The 19436-nt window shown below is 31.8% G+C and overlaps 1 protein-coding gene across 1 annotated transcript; it reads right to left on the bottom strand.

The window, feature by feature from the left end:
- Nucleotides 1-91: 91 nt before the first annotated feature.
- Nucleotides 92-19177, bottom strand: LOC139510883 (uncharacterized). The gene is made up of 8 exons (XM_071297426.1): nucleotides 19070-19177; nucleotides 10878-11070; nucleotides 9378-9481; nucleotides 3344-3466; nucleotides 2593-2796; nucleotides 1472-1593; nucleotides 995-1112; nucleotides 92-114 (listed from the first exon to the last, which is right to left on the bottom strand). The coding sequence occupies exons 1-8, from the start codon at nucleotides 19116-19118 to the stop codon at nucleotides 92-94; spliced, it is 936 nt and encodes a 311-aa protein (XP_071153527.1). The 5' UTR covers nucleotides 19119-19177.
- Nucleotides 19178-19436: the final 259 nt, after the last annotated feature.

Below are 19436 nucleotides of genomic sequence, written 5' to 3'. Positions count from 1 at the left end.
CCAATGTTCCGTGTCGAGGACCGTACTTTGACCTATAATGGTTTTTATTTACAAATGACTTGGATGGAGAGTTGTCTCATTGGCACTCATACTACATCTTCTTATATCTATAACCTTAAATACATGGAAGTATATAAACAACTGTATAATATTTTTATAATTCATACTAGTATATAAACATACATAGAGAAGTTAATTTTGCTAATTTTCTTCCAAATTTAAAATCGTTTTCTCGGAGAAATCCTATTGTTTTTGACAGCACATCACAAAAAGAATTCACATTTGAAGATGTCTCACAATTATCTATAGACTTCATTTAAGTGATGATGGATATTATCATATGCTTAATAGAATATTTATGAATTGAAAATTTAATTTATTTACAGATACAATTAAGTAAATATAAATACTTACGACAAGTTGCTACAAAAAAAGTAAATTTGCTAGATGTAAAACTACATGTATTTTTCTCTATTGTTTGATTCATGATAGGTACTTCAAACGTTAATGGTAAATGCAACACCTTTAAAACATTACATTGCTTTGTGATTAGATAATGAATCCTTATATGCACTCGATTGCGGACGTTCTGTTTTGAATTTCCCTCGGTATTTTTTTGTTATTTAACTTTTGTGACCAACATGTTGCATCGAGATCACCACTAGCTTACCGAAAAGGTAACATAAGACACACCACTTTATTTGAATATACTCATCTTCGCTACTCATAAACCCGATGAAGCAGTGTTCAAATATTGGAAGTAGCTCGCATGTGTAGTTTTGTACTGCATATGTGTCGTTTAAAGCGAATAAATGAACACTAATCAGTATAAAAAAATGATTCTTGTCTTCTTGAGACATATAAGACAAAAAAAACATAAGCAAAACGAATGGTCGTTTAAAAAAAAAGAAAATTTATATCTTGAGAATCCCAGCAGTAAGCATTTATGTAAATGTATATTCATGTAAAAAGTGTCAATTATAATTGTACTTACTTTTAGCAGTCATTACATATAATTCACCATCAGTTGGCTTTGTAGTGGAACTTTGATCTTTTTCACAACGCCCAGGACTGGCTGTTAATCTCCTTTCTGTACCAACAATACTCACAGCCTGACCAAACATAATTAAAATACTCGATTTGGTTTTTTTTCTGTGTGTTATTTCCTTTCCTTTCTTATAGTTGGTAAATTATATCATTTCTTACTTCTATTGAATTCTTTTACACTTTTGTTTGTTTTTGCGAGTTTTGGAATAGTGTTTTTGTAATATATCAGTATTTGTAGCACTTTGACCGTTGATGCATTATTTGTACTTTTCAGGCTGATAAATGTACTTGACGACTCAATTAGTGTTGCTTTTGTAGTTGAAATTTCTTTTTAATAACCTTTCACATATATATCATACGCATTCAGTTTTCTAAGCAGTGAAGATAATTGAATTGTTGTACAAAACTACAAAAAAATACTTACGATGCATACAAAACGAAATGTTGTCAATTCATTTACAGAGCCTGGATTGTATAAACCAGAATAATAAGTTCTATCAGTGGAGTCTGGTGTAATGGCTGATACACAAAACAAATTGCCTTCAGCTATAGAACAGATAAGAGGATTTTGATAACATGAATTAAGTAATTTAGATATTTAAATGGAATCATTACTTTAGTGAGTACAAATAGCTCCGATGTATAAGTAAAAGAGTTGAAAGATACACAAGGAACATTCACACCCAGAAGCAACCGACAAAGCCACTACAAAAGAAAAAGAAAAGGACCATAATGTCAAAACAGGATACAAAACACAATAAAGAAAAATAAAGACAGAGCAACATGAAACCCACCAAAAACCTGAAGTATTTCACTTGTATATTATAATATTAAGGCATTTATACAGATTGGCTTGATATTCATACATATGATGAGGACATAATCGTTCAATAAGTTTAATTGAGGTCTGGAGCTAGCATGTCAATAACTGCTAGAAATCCTTTGTTAATCTATGTTTTGTTTAGTTTTTTGTGATCCCTATTATAATATAGCACTCGGACTTCTTTTAAACAGAGTTTTACTGTGCGTATTGCTGTGTGTTTGTTTTTTCTACATTAGGGTGACGTATAGTGGGAGGTTGAGATCTCAAAAAATCATGTTTAACCTCGCTACATTTTTGCGCCTTTCCCAAGTCATGAGCTTCGATCCTTTGTTAGTCTTGTATGATTTTTAATTTTAATTCATTTTTATATTTCCGAGTTCAGTATGACGTCCATTAACACTGAACTAGTACATATTTTTGTTTAAGCGCCACCTGAAGCCCGCCATCGGGTGTGGGATTTTTACGCTGCATTGAATTAGTGTCCTGCGTATGTTATTTGCTATTTGGTCGGGTTGTTGTCTCTTTAACACATTCTACATTTCCATTCTCAATTTTATTATAATGCATGTATATTGTTTAAAGATTGATTCGTGTTTGTACTGGCATATTTAGGACAAGAATCCAATGTTATCAAATAGTATTCTTACATATAATATGTGATTGATTGTTTATTATATCTACTAATGAATGAGAAAAAAAAAGTTGACCAACTTTAGTCTTACCAGTAAACATGACCGACGATGTTGATGAAGTACATTGCTGGTGTAGATTTAGATCAAATGTTAAATTTTGTCTGTTTTCACAGACAGTCAAAAGACTATTTCCATCCCCGTTACAAACATCTGTAAATGTTGCTGACGTCAAGGAATAGTAAAAGTTGCCAAGGAGTGGATCCATACAGTATGTCTTCGACGAGCTTGAATAATCTAGAAGTTAAATCGAAATACAAAGTAGATTAAATATAAAACGTACATATCCGGTATATGCATCACGAAATTTTTACCCACTAGAAGCAACTAGTTTTTCACTTCAAGTGTTGACATTGGTCAATAATGATATAGTTGGAAATGGGATTAACTTTAATAATGTAGGTGGATGGCAATGGCGCAGCAATGTAATCACAAATGTTGGCTTAATCTTAAAGTGTGAAGAAGAGGACACTGGATTGTAACCCATAGCTATCGAAGATGATGTATTTAAAATAATTTTCTTATTGGTAATAAACAATATGTTTTTTAAGACTTATTATGCAACTACATCTGCCAGCTGAAAAGATTTATGAATGGGATTTTCCTAAAACTGACAGTTACAAATGTAAGTAATACATCGGTAGCAGTATTGAATTTTTGAAATTATTGTAATTTCAAATAAACACACTTTTTTTTTAGAAGGAAATGCTAAGATCTAGATTTAAAAAAAATGCAACAGTTACATCTTGATTAATTATCACATCGCTATCATAATCATATTTACCAACTTTGACCATACTGTTGAACTCTGCCGTTGTTGGGGTTACAGTACACTCAGTTGCAAAGTCTGGACTCACACCTGTTTCCCAAAAACTAACACGCTCATTGGCAAATCTGTTGTTTTCCGCTATTGAAAAAAAAAAAAAAAAAAAAAAAAAAGAAACAATTAAATTCCGTAACATCAGATGGTAAAAACCTTAAACTTTTCTCTATTTTTTGGTTTGATTACAGATTTAATTAAATTTGAAATTACAATATAAACTAGTACTTTGTAACTTCCTATTAATTTTGTATTTAACAGTGGCTTTTTATATCAATATTCACCGTGTAGAACGCCACATGCGGGGTGTCGGCTATGTTTGACATGGGGTGGCAATTTTGAAGCGACGAAAAAGTAACAAGGTAAGTTCAAGCATCAAAATTTCTTATTTCTAGAACTCTCAGTACCATATAATGTATTGCACGGAAGGAACCGCAACAAAATCTATTTCCTGAAAGCAGAAGCAGTCGTTTTCAGTGCTCAGTTTTCTCAAACACCTCGCCCTAGTTTTCCGTGTTGCAGATTCTGAGGCTTTATATGCAAATTTCGGTATAAAAATCTACTTTACACAGCCATCCCCCGTATCATTTATATAGAATTGTATTCCTCTCATTGACTTATACCAAATACCAGTTTCTTAGTTAAAATTAATTGGTTTTAAAACTGTTATTCATCAAAATATAAAGTGTCGCTCGGGGTGTCAGATTTTGCGTCGCAAGGGGTAGAGGCTTGTCATAAAAAATAATATTAGTCTTCATATGATACATTTTATTTCATTCACATCTACTTTACCATGACAAAACAAGGATTTTTCATTTTGCCTGTTTTTGGTCTTATAAAATATATGCTTTTGATTTCATTCACATCTACTTTACCATGACAAAATAAGGGTTTTTCATTTTGCCTGTTTTTGGTCTTATAATAGTTATCAAAGGTACCAGGATTATAATTTAGTACGCTAGACGTGCGTTTCGTCTACATAAGACTCATCACTGACGCTCATATCAAAATATTTATAAAGCCAAACAAGTACAAAGTTGAAGAGCATTGAGGATCCAAAATTCCAAAAAGTTGTGCCAAATACATCTAGGGTAATCTATGCCTGGGTTAAGAAAATCCTTAGTTTTTCGAAAACATGTGCTTTTGATTTCATTCATAGTTAAAAAAATGGCTTAAAATATTTAGTTTTCAAGCTGGTAAACGATTTCTTTTCCTTTTCAGTCACTATCATGGTAAAAAAGTCAAGGATATGGCTCAATAAACCAAAACATCACAAAATAGTCCTCAATATAAGATATGCCCGAAGCCTCTACCAGCCAAAATGCATCATAGTTCATCACCAGGTTCATCTAAAAAGCACTCGTGCACGCCGCAAAAATCCATTACTCCTAAAAGAATTAGAACACTCTCTTCAATGAAACACTCAACGGCATCTTTTTCAGCGAATGACAACACAACTTCAATTAATCCTGAAGACGATGATACTACAATTGTCAATGAGAAAACAACGACTTGTACACAAATATACAACGGAACAGGTTTACAAGAAAAAATGATTTAAGACAGTTATTTCGTTCGTAATCGCCCAGCTAGAACTATCCGTTTTCTGTTACACATCTATCATTTCATATCTACTTTGAAGGTCTACTCTGACTATATACATATCTCTAAATGAACCGGAATTGAATAAAATTTGAAGAATTTGATGTAACCTGTGTTTTTCTAGGTTAAATTTCTGTTACATTTATGTACATATTTGTGTAGGTGTGTTTGAATTTAAAAAGTATCAGATAGAGATCGATTTATAAGAAAATGTATTCTTTTTTTATGACAAGCCTCTACCCCTTGCGACGCAAAATCTGACACCCCGAGCGACACTTTATATTTTGATGAATAACAGTTTTAAAATCAATTAATTTTAACTAAGAAACTGGTATTTGGTATAAGTCAATGAGAGGAATACAATTCTATATAAATGATACGGGGGATGGCTGTGTAAAGTAGTTTTTTATACCGAAATTTGCATATAAAGCCTCAAAATCTGTAACACGGAAAACTAGGGCGAGGTGTTTGAGAAAACTGAGCACTGAAAATGACTGCTTCTGCTTTCAGGAAATATATTATGTTGCGGTTCCTTCCGTGTAATACATTATATGGTACTGAGAGTTCTAGAAATAAGAAATTTTGATGCTTGAACTTACCTTGTTACTTTTTCGTCGCTTCAAAATTGCCACCCCATGTCAAACATAGCCGACACCCCGCAAGTGGCGTTCTACACGGTGATATTGAACCTTGATTAATAGTATCGAATTCATAACAGTGTGGCTATGGACATTGATTGGCGCACTTTAATATCCCATTGACTGGGACAGATTAGGTGAACGTTCGTCTATAACGCCCATTGCTCACGACGTCCTTAATATAAACATTTAAACCGTGGGGTCACCAAAGGTTCTCAACGCCTATATAAAATAATTCGAAATACTAATCAGGAATTTGTGTTTTGATTTATATTGATTAATTAAACGTCCTTTACTTGTGTTTTTGTTATGTTTCGACAATTAATTTTCATAATAAGATATCGCAAAGCCTTGTTCTTTCAGAAAAAAGAATGACTTACTGAATGCATGTATTGATTGATTATCTTTTTCGGATTTAACAATTGCGATTGTCGAGTTATGTAATCTTTTAACTTTTATCTGGTCTAATTTTATTTTAGAACGAATGCATAATCCACTTTCAAAAGTTGTGCAAATACGAAACATAAAGACAAAATATACTTCTGCCCTGTCTTTTTCGTACTTGAAAGTTTTTGGATAGTAAGAAAGCTATTTGGATTAAACCTTGTGAAATTTGCATGCATTTACGTTATTGTATTGGCAGAATGTATCATTTGGTGTATATAGGAAACTTAAACCGTTCTGCTATACTGCTACTATACTTGTGAAAAACACTTGGCAACAGAAACGCATTCATCTTATCTATATAAAAAAAATCGACCCAATTTACATAGAAATGGACGTCTTCGTGCATTTGTGATCGCAAATAAAATATGTTCCGGACCTTATGAGTATTTGGACCATACGTGTATGGTTGGGCCATATTAGTATACCCTTATGGTCATGATATATGCGTATGGTCCAAATACTCATATGGTCCGGAACACATACATGATATTCTGTGCGTTGTCGGTCGTCTATTATTTTTTTTCTTTTGTTGATGAATTTGACGTCTTTCTGTGAGTGATTATTTGTTCATGACTTAAAACTTACTTGCAAATAATTTAAAAACAAGACTTGATTTATAAAAATGTCCAAACAAACCATGATTTTTTTTTAAACATACATCACATCCATTGCAAAAGGCTAAAATTCGACAGGTCTTTAATTTCAACTAAGTGAGTTGACTAAATTAATGTTGCGGACCATTTTCCAATTTCCATACGGTATCCCTATTTTTTTTCTCGCTCATCTTTTATGTTTGTTTTTTTCATCCCAAGACCTCTTGGAGCTTTCATTCTATAAAGTGTGTATTTTGCTAATGGTCGAAGGCCATACGGGGACCTATAGCTTGATAACGCCTGTTGGTCCCTGGAAAGAATGTGTCTGATTGTCTATCACACTTCATATTCTTATTTTAACATGCAGTTATATCTATGATAAGAATGAAAATTGAATTGTCATCGAGACAAAAACCCAACCAAAGAGCAAAAAAAAAAAGAAAAAAAAAGCCCAAGGCAACATGTAGATCTTTCGTATCAAGGGAATTGCTATAAATATATTTATTTCAGGTTAATAGTATTAGGCCATACTCAAGTTAAAAAAATAGATCTTGTCGTGAACTTTTGCAACCAGCTTCTATGTTTCCATAATGCACTGTTCATCTTTTTTGGGCTTCGACTTTTCCATTGGACAGACAATTTTGTTTTCGACTGTTTTAAAAAGATGCATTTTTTTACAAATCATACAAGTAAGGAGTCTGGCCTTTGGTAGTGTTGTATGTTAATTAATGTTTGTTTATTTATTTGTTTAGGAAATAAGTATGACGTACATTTTCACTGAACTAGGACACTTTTTATAATAGTTTTTCGATATCGCTCGGGCAAAAATAATCACGATTATAATGCCTACCCATGTTAAAACTACAATAAAGTATAGTTTGCATCAATTATTTCTTGAACCTACCATTTTTTTTGTCTGTGTTGGATTTGTGTGGCATTGAAAAAAACGGGTATAAACTACACAGTGCAGCTTCCAACAAGAATACAAGATTTATTGATTTTCAAAATGCGACCAAAATTAAAAATTTGCTCGCAGCGGAAAAAATTCAACAGTTTGATTTTCATTTAAATAAAATAATTGTTAGGATTTACACACCGTTACTTTTTCCAATATAAATAATCGAACTATTTTGTTTGTTGTTTCCTTTATAAATTTACATCATTTTTAAAAAGACCACGCGTCTTCGATATTTAGAAGACTATAAAAGCGATGTTCATTATCTTTCTTCTGCTGTAAGTTTAATTTAGTTATTTTGTGTCATAATTGTCATCTCGTATGTTTTAAATTTGAATAAAGAAGATTCAGGTTGTCTTATACGTCAATGATACACACAAAAAAACGATAAACAATAAAATAAGGTGCAACATTCATTCTCCATGAAAAGAATACATCACATGGATGTAATTTTTGTAAGAAAAATACCAATTTCGTGAGAAGTTGTGTGTTGGACTTGAAGAGCCAAGGCAAACTGACAAATATCTGAATGAACGAATCGATTTATGGTATATAAAAAAAAACAAAGCCCACATGGTTAGCATTGAATAAATAGAAGGCCACTCTTAAATGATGACAACGTAGAAGTTTTTGTTCTCTTAATCAATAAGATATTTTCTGAAATAACGCGGGTCCCTATTAACTTAAAAGTTTTTTTGGTTTTTTTTACCATGAATAAACTTTTTTTTTTTATTATTATTTATTGATATCAGCTCTGGACATTAATACTCTTAAAAGTGAAACTGTTGTAAGTGATGGTATAACAATTATTTAAAATAAATTCCTTAAATGATATGTGAAAAGAAAGTTTCATTTTATGTATCAAAATGTGTAACAAATGATTATTTAAATCCCCACTTGAAGGCCTCTGATAGACTGAGTGAGCATAAAATCATCGCCCACGACAAACAAGTTAAAGGTAAACTTTTCAGTACAATTACTAATTAACGTTTTACTGTCGTCCACACTGTTATGAATTTCGTTCTATATGGGATTCTTCTTTTATGGTTTCGTTAGACTTTAATCAGTGGTGAAATTCTACGGTTATCTAACTGTTTACCTGATTGAACACTACTTGAAAATATCAGTTTATAAATTTTGCACATAAGTATTACATGTATTACATGGTTCATACGTCCTCTTGAAATCTTTTAAAATATGCGTAATTACACAAGACATATATAAAAGAAGATGTAGTATGATTGCCAATGAGACTCTTCAAAAGATACCAAATGACACAGAAATTAAAAACTATAGGTGACCATACGGCCTTAAACAATTAGTAAAGTCCATACCGCATTGTCGCTATAAAATGTCATAAATAGGCATTGTCAATTGTAAAACAATTCAAACACTAGATTAGAAAAGTCTAATGTAGATACAAGATAATTTACAAAAAACAAATATGCAACATAGCAACAACGACCAACACTGAATTGCAGGCTCCTGATTTCGAACAGGCACATACATACAGAATGTATTTGGTTTTCATTTCATTTTTGGTATATGACTGTTTCAATTGTTATTTTTTTTGTTATTTGCAAAGTTTTCGAAACCAGTGATTGCAATTCTTACAATGATATGTTCGAGAGGCGTTTCGAACGCAACAAATACACTTGAGTATCTCTGTTAAAACTATCACTAGATAATGATCTACTTTTAAAATTTGATTCTTTTTTTTTACAATTTGGAAAGCTTTTACAAAAAAATACCATTATACTTACATGACCGCATATAAAAGTAGTAAGAATTTTCGTTAACTCTGGTGAATGATAAACAAATATACAGATATCCCGTTTTCCCAAGATCTGCGAATGGATGATGATTTCTGAATAAAAGATTACTGGGATATAAAACATTAGCATGGTAAATATTGATCTCTCATTTCAGCTTTCTCTCAAAAACCCTTGTTTGCCCCACAAAGCCCACTTTCGATTTACATGTGTGGCCTGTTTATAACCCTATTACATATAAAGTGTCTTAATTTTTATACATACTCGGATTTCATTTTTGTTTTTGCGATAAGAATTTGGGATAAAGGTTTAGTAGAAAAGCGCTTCGAACGCGCAAAACTCATATATTGTTAGTTTTTGATTTAATAGCGCTGGATCTATACAACCGCTAGTTATAATGTAAGATCTGAGGATATCATTAGTTCAGTAGTCAGATCTTCATCGAAAAATACCAAGACCTAATAGATTAATATTCAGTGTCTACTTCACAATGATACAGTTGAATCTGTGCTGGGGTTTTTTAAAGGATTTCACCCTTTTCGAACTTATCTTTGAGTTTGGTATTTTTCTATTCGTGTTCAGCATTGAAATGATCGAGTTGAGTGCTCTTCAACTTTATACTTGTTTGGCTTTCTAGCTATTTGGATGTGAGCTTCATTTATAAGTCTTATGTAGACGAAACGCGCGACTGGCGTATCAAATTGTATGCCTGGAATCTTTGATGACTATTTACATATTTTCTAAAATTTCTCGTTGATGAGTTAAAATTTGTTTTTAGAAACTGATATTTTAAACTCCTGAGTTAATGCTTACCTTTGGATAAGGCTACTCTTTCTATGTACAGTACTGTTAATAAGTTCCTACTATTTTTTTCATATTTTATACATAATGTGATCATATTATTACCAATGTTATTCCATTGATCGGGCGGAGCTTACTCAATAGATAAATTGAAAATCGTAATAGTCCTGTAATAACCGTTACGTCACAGAAAATACCAAATAAATATATAACTTAAAAACACACCAAATCATCAGCACCTTTACCTATAACATATGACTTTGTATTATTAGTTTATTTTTTAACGCTTTTATGCTGAAAATATCATTTTCATTTCTTTTTACATATATTGATAGTGAAAACAGCAAACACCATTTGTAAAAGATTCTAAATGACAATTTTTAACATTGCTTTTTCAACAACGCGGGATGTTTGGCTAATCATATAACCAGGTTCAATCCATATTAGTTTCATAAAATGTCCTGTACCAAATAAATTTCAGTTGTTATCAAATGGTCCGTTTCTATGTATGTTTGTGTTTGTTTTTGTAGCAGTTTAGTGTTTCTGTTGTTCAATTCTTTTCCTGTGTTTTCCTCGTTTTTGGTGACCCTGATCTATTTTCGTTTTATCGATTTGTGACTATTGAACAGCGGCATACTACTGTTTTTGCAAAGGACTACGTGTTTTATGGAATCAACATTTTTTGTCTACCTGATTATATAATATTCTGGTGATGACTGACCAAGGAAACAATCAAACGTAGTTGAGCTTGTGGATCCATCAATTCTGAATGAATGTTTCTCCAATGTTAGTGTACTGCTATTGATGAGAATTGTTCCATATTCACTACTATCCCAGTTTGCTTGTAATGATTCAGGAAACGTACAGTGACATCGTGTGTGATCTAAAGCGGAAAACGAATGAATATAAAGTGAAAGATGGAAGTATTTTGTTCTCATACCAACGAATAATCACAAATGATATTTGAAAATATTCATAATGATATCATCACTGGTGTATGTTTCTTACAGTAGGTTTTTGACATAAAAATATAAATTATTCTAAAAGATTTTACTTATTGGTGAATGCACTGTTAATTTCTATAATGAAGGAATATATAAACGGTCCGTGTTACACTTATCAATTCAAAATATTAAAAAGTTTTCAAGCTGTAGATTTTTGAAATTTTGATCAAAGTTTTATATATCAAAATTCTAAATTTTTGAAAAAAATTGAAATTTTGAAAAATTCACCAAATAGTTAGAATTTCAAAATGCTAAAATACGTTTTTATATTTTAGAGTTTAGATATTTGATCAAACTTTCAAAGTACTAAACTTAACGTGCAGTTTGATTATTTCGCTTTTTGGAAGTTTGAATTTTGAATTTTTTTATTGAAATATCAAAAAAAGAATAGGGGCGAATAGAGGGGTACCTGTAAACTACGAAACGCAATATAAGCAAGGATTTGTATAGTTTACCATACAAATCCTTGATAAAAACGAAACGAATATTTCAGAACTATTTGGTTTTCCCAGCGGCCATCATTTAGGAGTAAGAGTGAATACTAATGAACTCGCAGTTAACCAAATAGTCACTGGTGGTAAGCGGATGGTCGTAACTAAAAGTTACGACCATCCGGAGATGGGAGACAACTCTAGGGATAAGTTTTTCTTTTCCGATTTTCGTGCAGTAAAAGGTTCATTGGAACCAAACCGCTTGTCTCATATACACTTATTGTGAGTGCGTTGATATTGAAACCAAATTTGATAGATAAAATCATTCCCATTATCGTAAAATAGTCATTCAAAAATTCGAGCATGATGGTCGTAACTTTAAATGTGGGATGGTCGTAACTTCAACTATAGTATTTTTGATGATGGTCGTAACCGACACAAGATGGTCGTAACTTTGAAAGATGACCGTAACTTGAGTATTTAGACAAACTTTTATTTATGTATTTTAAAAGTAAAAGAAATATACTCAGTTGTCATATATGATTTGCTGCAAACAATATCCTTTGTTACTCAGATAATGGTATGCAGAAATTAAGGAAATTAAGCTAGAGAATTATTAAACATACACAGTTCTAATGTATTCCAGTGAAAACTAATCAACTCGCATTAAGCCAAAAAGTATGTTAGGGTTGTGTTTTAATATATTTTTTGACTGTACGTTAAGACATTAAATTAAAAAATGCACGTGTATTCCGTCATATATGTTTTTTATTTTATTTTATTTACGACTTTTTTTTTATCTGCAATCATGTCGGCAGATGAAATTATTAAACGTACAATTCTGAACAATTATCTTTAACTTTTAATCAGCTCTTGCAGTTCTTATAAACTATTGGCGTTCAAATATTCGGCTTTTAATCGTTCATGAGGAAATTAAATCCACAAATGAGACTTCGAATCCTGCAGGGTTGAGTTCAATATCATAGCAGCTACGTAGTGCTACGTAGATTTTGACTATTGAATGTGTAGCTACATTGTATAGACTAGTTGCTACATATATATTGATAGCAGCTACGTAGCCGCTACGATATTGAATTCAACCCTGGATCTTTTAACGTGTTATCTTTATTTTTTATCGATTTACATAACGATTATATATTGCGGTATATCATTGATATTAGTTCTAAGTATTGGTACGGACAGAAAACTGAATCCATGGTGCCGCAATGAACATTGTATTAACCTCGAAAGTAGGACTATTGTTGATATAAATTTTACACTGCTACACGCGCTTAATTTAAGAGTAAAATAAAAAAACTAGTTTGTAGCCAGGCATAAGCTTGTAGCCAGGATAATATTACAAGGACTTAGGTAGAACTAAGTACTGCGGCAACTATCACATACAAACCCCGGTATGCAGGTTAAAAATTATATGTATGTTATATGTTCATATTGTATGAATGACTACAAGCTACTCATGGACTTCGTCATTGGACATAACTGTGCACCTTATTATCAGCTTGATTTCACCAAACAACAATATGACTTCTAAAAATCCAGGCTAAAAATAAAGCGTAGGTACGGACCGGCGGGTATGGTATAGTCTCGATAACGACCTTCATAACCTATCAATATTTTTAGCTTATTGACTCCTTACTAATGCTCTTTCGACTTAATGCACCAATTTTAAATTGTAGATTTATAAAAAAAAACCTAGTAGGTACATCTTCAAAAAGTATCTTTTCAATAGATGCAAAATCTAAAGAAGAAAAAAACAACAACAGGAAACTGTTATTTCATGTGATGTCCATTTTATTAAAAATGGTTTTTGTTAAAATCATTTATTTTGTAATTAAACAGTGATTTGATACATTTCGTGCTTTTTATTTCTAACTAAGAATTATCATAACCAGAGCTGTATTTCTTGTTTTAAAACGAATTCTCCACTTTTTAGAAATTTACATTGTTAATGAATTTAACCGCTTACATTAATTCAACTATTTGCCTCTTGGTTAATTTTATACATTATATTTTCAGTATATATGACTGTTCATTTCGTTTTGTATTGTTTCGTTCGATTCGTTCGATTCGTTCCAATTTCCTTCCGTTTCGCACTTTACAGGCACCTCTCTCTTCAGCCCTTTTAAAGTCCCTTTGATAAACTTTACAGGACACGTTATTAAAGTTTGTTATAGAATTTTTGAAAAACCATGTTATCCGAAAAAAATTACATTAATGTAAACATTCATGAAATGTGTCAATTCTATCCCAAGTTAGTGAATTAAAACAGAAAAAGACGTAGAAATATCTAATTTTTTGGTATTTGAGCAAGTGTAATGTCATTTGTTCCCCGGACTAATGTTATACTGACCAGAAACTTAAAAAAAAAATTACGACACTACAGACAAAAAGTCAATAATTTGCATGAGTTCTACAGTTTTAAAGAAAGTAAGACAACATTTAAATATGAGGGAAAATACAAAAATTATGTTATCTTGTGTTTTAGAAATTGAAATTTTAGTTAAGTTAAGTAAATTTAAGCTAAGTTAAGTTATTGTTAAATAATTTATTATTATATAAATCAACCGTCAATGAACGGTATTCGAACCGTTGCCCGGTTTGATTGCATTGATATCAGCATCGGAAGCGAGAGCCTTATCCCCACTGATATCGGAGTTAACATTGACAATTGGCAAATCAAAACATTTAAACTGTACTCTGGAAATGATTGAAATATATGAAATAATTCATTAAAAATCTTGATAAAATTAAAGGGGGCTCAGCACTTAAAGGTTAATATAGCTCACAGCTTTAGGATATAAGGTAAAATAAATGTCTTCTACCAATAAGTATGCACACTTTTTAGAATTTCGTAAATTTTTCGGTTTTGTACCTTGTCGCATGGACTGGCTCATATAGTATATTCATATAACAAAAGACACGTTTAAAACTCTTGACCCTCCTTGTTTGGTCCAAAACATTTTATTTGAAAATTTGGAATTTTAAATCAAACTTTAATCAAAATTCCCCAAAAACTAATTTTTGAAAACTTTTTAAAATTTTGAATTGATAAGTGTTACACGGATTGAAATTGATTTATTTTACGTTGTATGTAAAAATAAAAAAATAATCTTCAGAAATACATCATATAAGATATGCATATAAAAAAAAAAGACACGTTTAAAACTCTTGACTTGCCTTATTCGGTCGTTTTTAAAACAGAGTTACGACCATCACAAATTTACGTTACGACCATCCTCAACATTTTTGTTTTTATAGTTACGACCATCATGCTCGAATTTTTGAATGACTATTTTACGAAAATTGAAATGTTTTAATGCATCAAATTTGGTTTCAATATCACCGAACTGCCGAATAGTATATATGAGACAAGCGGTTTGGCTCAAATGCACCTTTTACTGCACGAAAATCGGAAAAGAAAAACTTATACCTAGAGTTGTCTCCCATCTCCGGATGGTCGTAACTTTTAGTTACGACCATCCGCTTACCACCAGTGAATAGTATGGTACGGTTGAGTATGTATATATTTCTATTGAACTTTAAGCAATGCAATGGCTCAATACACGTGTATTATCTCAAATCTGATTTCATTTTTTGTTTGTTTAACCTTTAATCAATTGTTTCGGTTCTTAATAAAATTATGGCCTTCTAATATTCGGTTATGAGCGTGTCTGAACTGAAAGGTAGATTCCGAAAGGCGTTTCCGCGCATGCAATTTTTAACTTTTTGTTTTCATTTTTTATCGATTGCATGACGATTATATATTTCCATTTACAATTGATAAAAGTTTGAAGTATTGATACGGAAGGAATACTGAATGTATGGTGTCGCAATGAACGTTGTGCTAACCACGAACGTGGGAGGTTGTGGATATGTTTTTCACAATACTAACAACTATACACGCTGAATTTAAGATTAAGATCAAATATAAGTAGTTTGAAGGTTGAATACAATTTTTACATTCATACCATATACCAGTAAATGTAAACCAGAAACATTAAGTCTGTATATTTATGTTATAGTTGCCGCTGTACATTAAGCAATCATCTTTCCATTTGTAGATGTCGGCATTTTGAAATGGTACTTTGAAAACAATTTAAAAAAATTCGTATCAACGATAAACATATGATCAAGTTGAAGGATCTATTTTGGAATCGGAAATATAAATATTGTCACTAAGGTGACATTATATTTGACTTTGATACCTCCACGAGGTGATGGTACATTTTTCAGATGCATATCCATAAATTTGACAATATGGTCTGGGATTTAGTTAGAAAACGTTAGGACCGATGCTTGTAAAAAGGATATGCATGTATCATATATGTAGCTCCGTTAGGTGTCGGTGGCCCTCTAAATCCACCTCTGTTTTAAAATACCGATCGGAATATTTTTGCATCAATGGATCGTTCCGTATTTGTTATTTTGACAAATTATGTTATCGTACGACAATCAACTTTGAGCAAAGTACAAGTACGTCCAGTCAAAATGGGGTGTGTAAAGAGAGTGCCACCCTCCTTGCGCGATGAATTTTGCCGTTTTAGCCTCACACCAATGTTGCTGTCGAAAAACCAGGACATATAAACGCTGAGTTTTATGTTAACATTTACCTGTGGAACGCTTAAACCGAATATTTGAAAGTCAAGTTAATATAAGAACCGAAACTATTGAAAAAGTTGATAGTTGTACGATAACTAAAAAATGCATTAATAACAAATACGGAACTATCCCTTCATACAAAAAAAAAATTCCCCGTTTGCTTCTTTTCCTATTTGTAAACAGTGGCGAATTCAGGATTCCTAATAGAGCTACATAGATGATAAATGCATATACTTTTTACAAATATCAGTCCAAACGTAGGGAGCAACCATTGATCTTCAAAAAGGGGAACATTTTTTTTGGTCGATGTGAGAATTTTGTTATCGCGTGAACAATTTCTTTTAGTTTTTCAATGCTATCAATCAAATTATTTGGTATAAGGTATAGGAAAAAATCCAGATTTTGTTTTGTAACCTGCTTGAACAGAATATTTCTTTCATCAAATCGGGGATCAAATAATTTTTGTTTAAAAAAAAAACCTTCAGCTTTTACAAAACCAGAACGATAAATTAGATGTTAACGTTTACTTTATTTGGCGTTTTTAATCATTTATCACTTTTATTTAATTTGATTCGAGCGTCACTGGTGAGTCATTTGTAGTCTGGCGTCTGGCGCAAATACAAAATTGACATCCTGGTATCTATGATGAGTTTATTTAGATACTTCATAACAGTTTCTTAGCTCCAAGCTACTTATGTTTGATCTTATTATTGAATTCGTCGTGTATAGAGGGTAGCAGTGTAAAAAAGATATCAACAAGATCCATCAGTCGCGGCTAGCGCAAAGGTCATTGCGACACCAAGGATTCAGTATTCCTACCGTACCAATACTTTGAACTGATGCCCTTTAAAGCTTGCTGTTTGATGTGAGGCAATGCTCCGTGTTGAAGACTGTACTGTGTCCTATAATGTTTTAGTTTAATAAATTATTACTTGGATAGAGAGTTGTCTCATTGGCACGCATACCACAGCTTCTTATATGTACAATATATGATCGTCATGCAATCGATATAAAATGAAAACAAAGCGTTTAAAAATGCATGCGTTCGAAGCACTTTTTTATAACTATCTTCATCAGTAACGATCCAAGGTGATTATTAGAAGGCCAACAATTTATAAAGAAATAGTTGTCTTGACTAAAGCTTAAGATCCTTCAAAATTCAAACATGATTGCAGTTATTAAGAAGTCATTAAGCAAAACAAAAAATAATACACGTGTATATTTAACCATTTTATTGCTTAAAATTCAATGGGAATATATACATACTCAACCCTACCACACTATTTGGCTAACTGAGAGTTCATCAGTATTCACTGTTACTCCTAAATGATGGCCGCTTGGAAAACAAAATAGTTCTGAAGTATTCGTTTCGTTTCGCTTTTATTCCGTTTCGTAGTTAACAAGTTCCCCTCTATTCGCCCCTTTTCTATTTTCTATATTTAAATAAAAAATTTAAAAAATCAAACTTTCAACAAGCGAAATAATCAAAACTGCACGTTAAGTTTGGCACTTTTAAAGTTTGATCAAATATCTAAACTATCAAATATAATAACGTAATTTAGAATTTTGAAATTTTAACTATTTGGTGAAAATTTCTAAATTTCTAAATTTTTCAAATGTTTGAAATTTTGATATTCTAAAACTTTGATCAAAATTTCAAAAATCTAAAATTTGAAAAATGTTTAATACTTTGAATTAATAAGTGTTACACGGACCATAAAAAACACTTAAGCTTTCAAACATGTTTGAAAGTTAAAATACTTTGCTTGTCATTTTATGAGCACTGACACAATAACCTTTTGACAAATACAACACTCAAAAACAGTTTAAGTTTCTGTGATTCATTGTGAATAAAAATTAGAAAATATATGGAAATATATACGTTTAGAACTGCGTGGTATAGAATTGATAAACAAATGAATAGCATGGAAAGCTTATCTAAGCAGATGACACCATTTGAATTCATAGAACCAAGATATCTTTATCTCCAATTGCTTTGTTTATACTGGATTGTCATTTGTTTACAACTCCGTCCAACTTTGCTCAATTGTGACAGCACCAGGTGATACTTCTCACTGTCACTAGTGGAATAAAATCGGTTTACCGTTTCGGGGCACATACGATCATCCCCATTTTTAACAGGGTCCTTATGAATCAAGAATGAAACACTGTCGTCTTTATCGTACCTCCAGTATCGGAACACGGGTATAAAGTATTAAAAAAACGTATTAACACAAATACCAAACTCAAAGGTTTGTTCAAAAAGAGGGAAGTCGATCAATAAACCTTGACAAAATAAGACGTAGGACTATATCAAACAACGGGTTGAATTGAAAACAACTGTGCATATTCCTCACTTTATAAATTCATTTTTCGAAGAAAATGTTGGGAAAAATGTCAAACAGTCCCGAAAAGGTTCACAAGTTTAAACTCATAACTGCAATGCTGCTGATGACAAAATAACTGCACATTTAATCAGCAGCATTGCAGTTACATGTTTATTATCGTTCCTGGAACGAACAAGGTAACAAAGAGTGTGAGTAGCATAAATTCCGCTTTGTATTGCACCAATTACACTGTTCCTGATTTTTGTATGCTTAAATTCAAATTAAAGTCTCCATGGAGACATATATTATGTTATACTGACTATCACCCGATCAGTGTTTTCTCTGTCTACCAAGTGCAACCTGCTTGGCAGAGAAGCAGCAAATACCAATGTTAATGATTTTAGTTTTGCCTTCCTCGCTCTTGGGCTTGTTTCTACGAGGTCAACGAAGCAGTGTACATGATTGAACATAGATAATAACCAGAGCTAAAACATACATACCTATATATTGTAGGGAACACAGCAATAGTAAAATTTCTTCCGTTTTCATTAGTAAGGAATTGTGAAACAATCATTTCTTTATCAAATACATGGCCATTGCTTATTTTTGCATATTATCATAATAATAGAATGAATAAATTATTTAATCATGCATTGATAAGTATGTTATTGTGCGTTCCTTTGAAAATCGTTTAACAACTTTTTCAAAGTAAAACATGAGAGTGTATATTTGGTTTTGTTTCTATTAATTGGACCAGTCAACTATTGAACCGATCAATTTAAATGTCTATAATTACGATTTATTCATTAACAGGTGTGGGTGTTGTCTTTCAAAGTAAACCATATAACTTTACATACTTTTATGTCT

Source organism: Mytilus edulis, chromosome 2 (assembly GCF_963676685.1).
Source record: "Mytilus edulis chromosome 2, xbMytEdul2.2, whole genome shotgun sequence".
NCBI classification, from domain to species: domain Eukaryota; kingdom Metazoa; phylum Mollusca; class Bivalvia; order Mytilida; family Mytilidae; genus Mytilus; species Mytilus edulis.
Note: the sequence above shows the minus strand (reverse complement) of the source record. Positions and strands in the feature narration are given on the sequence as shown.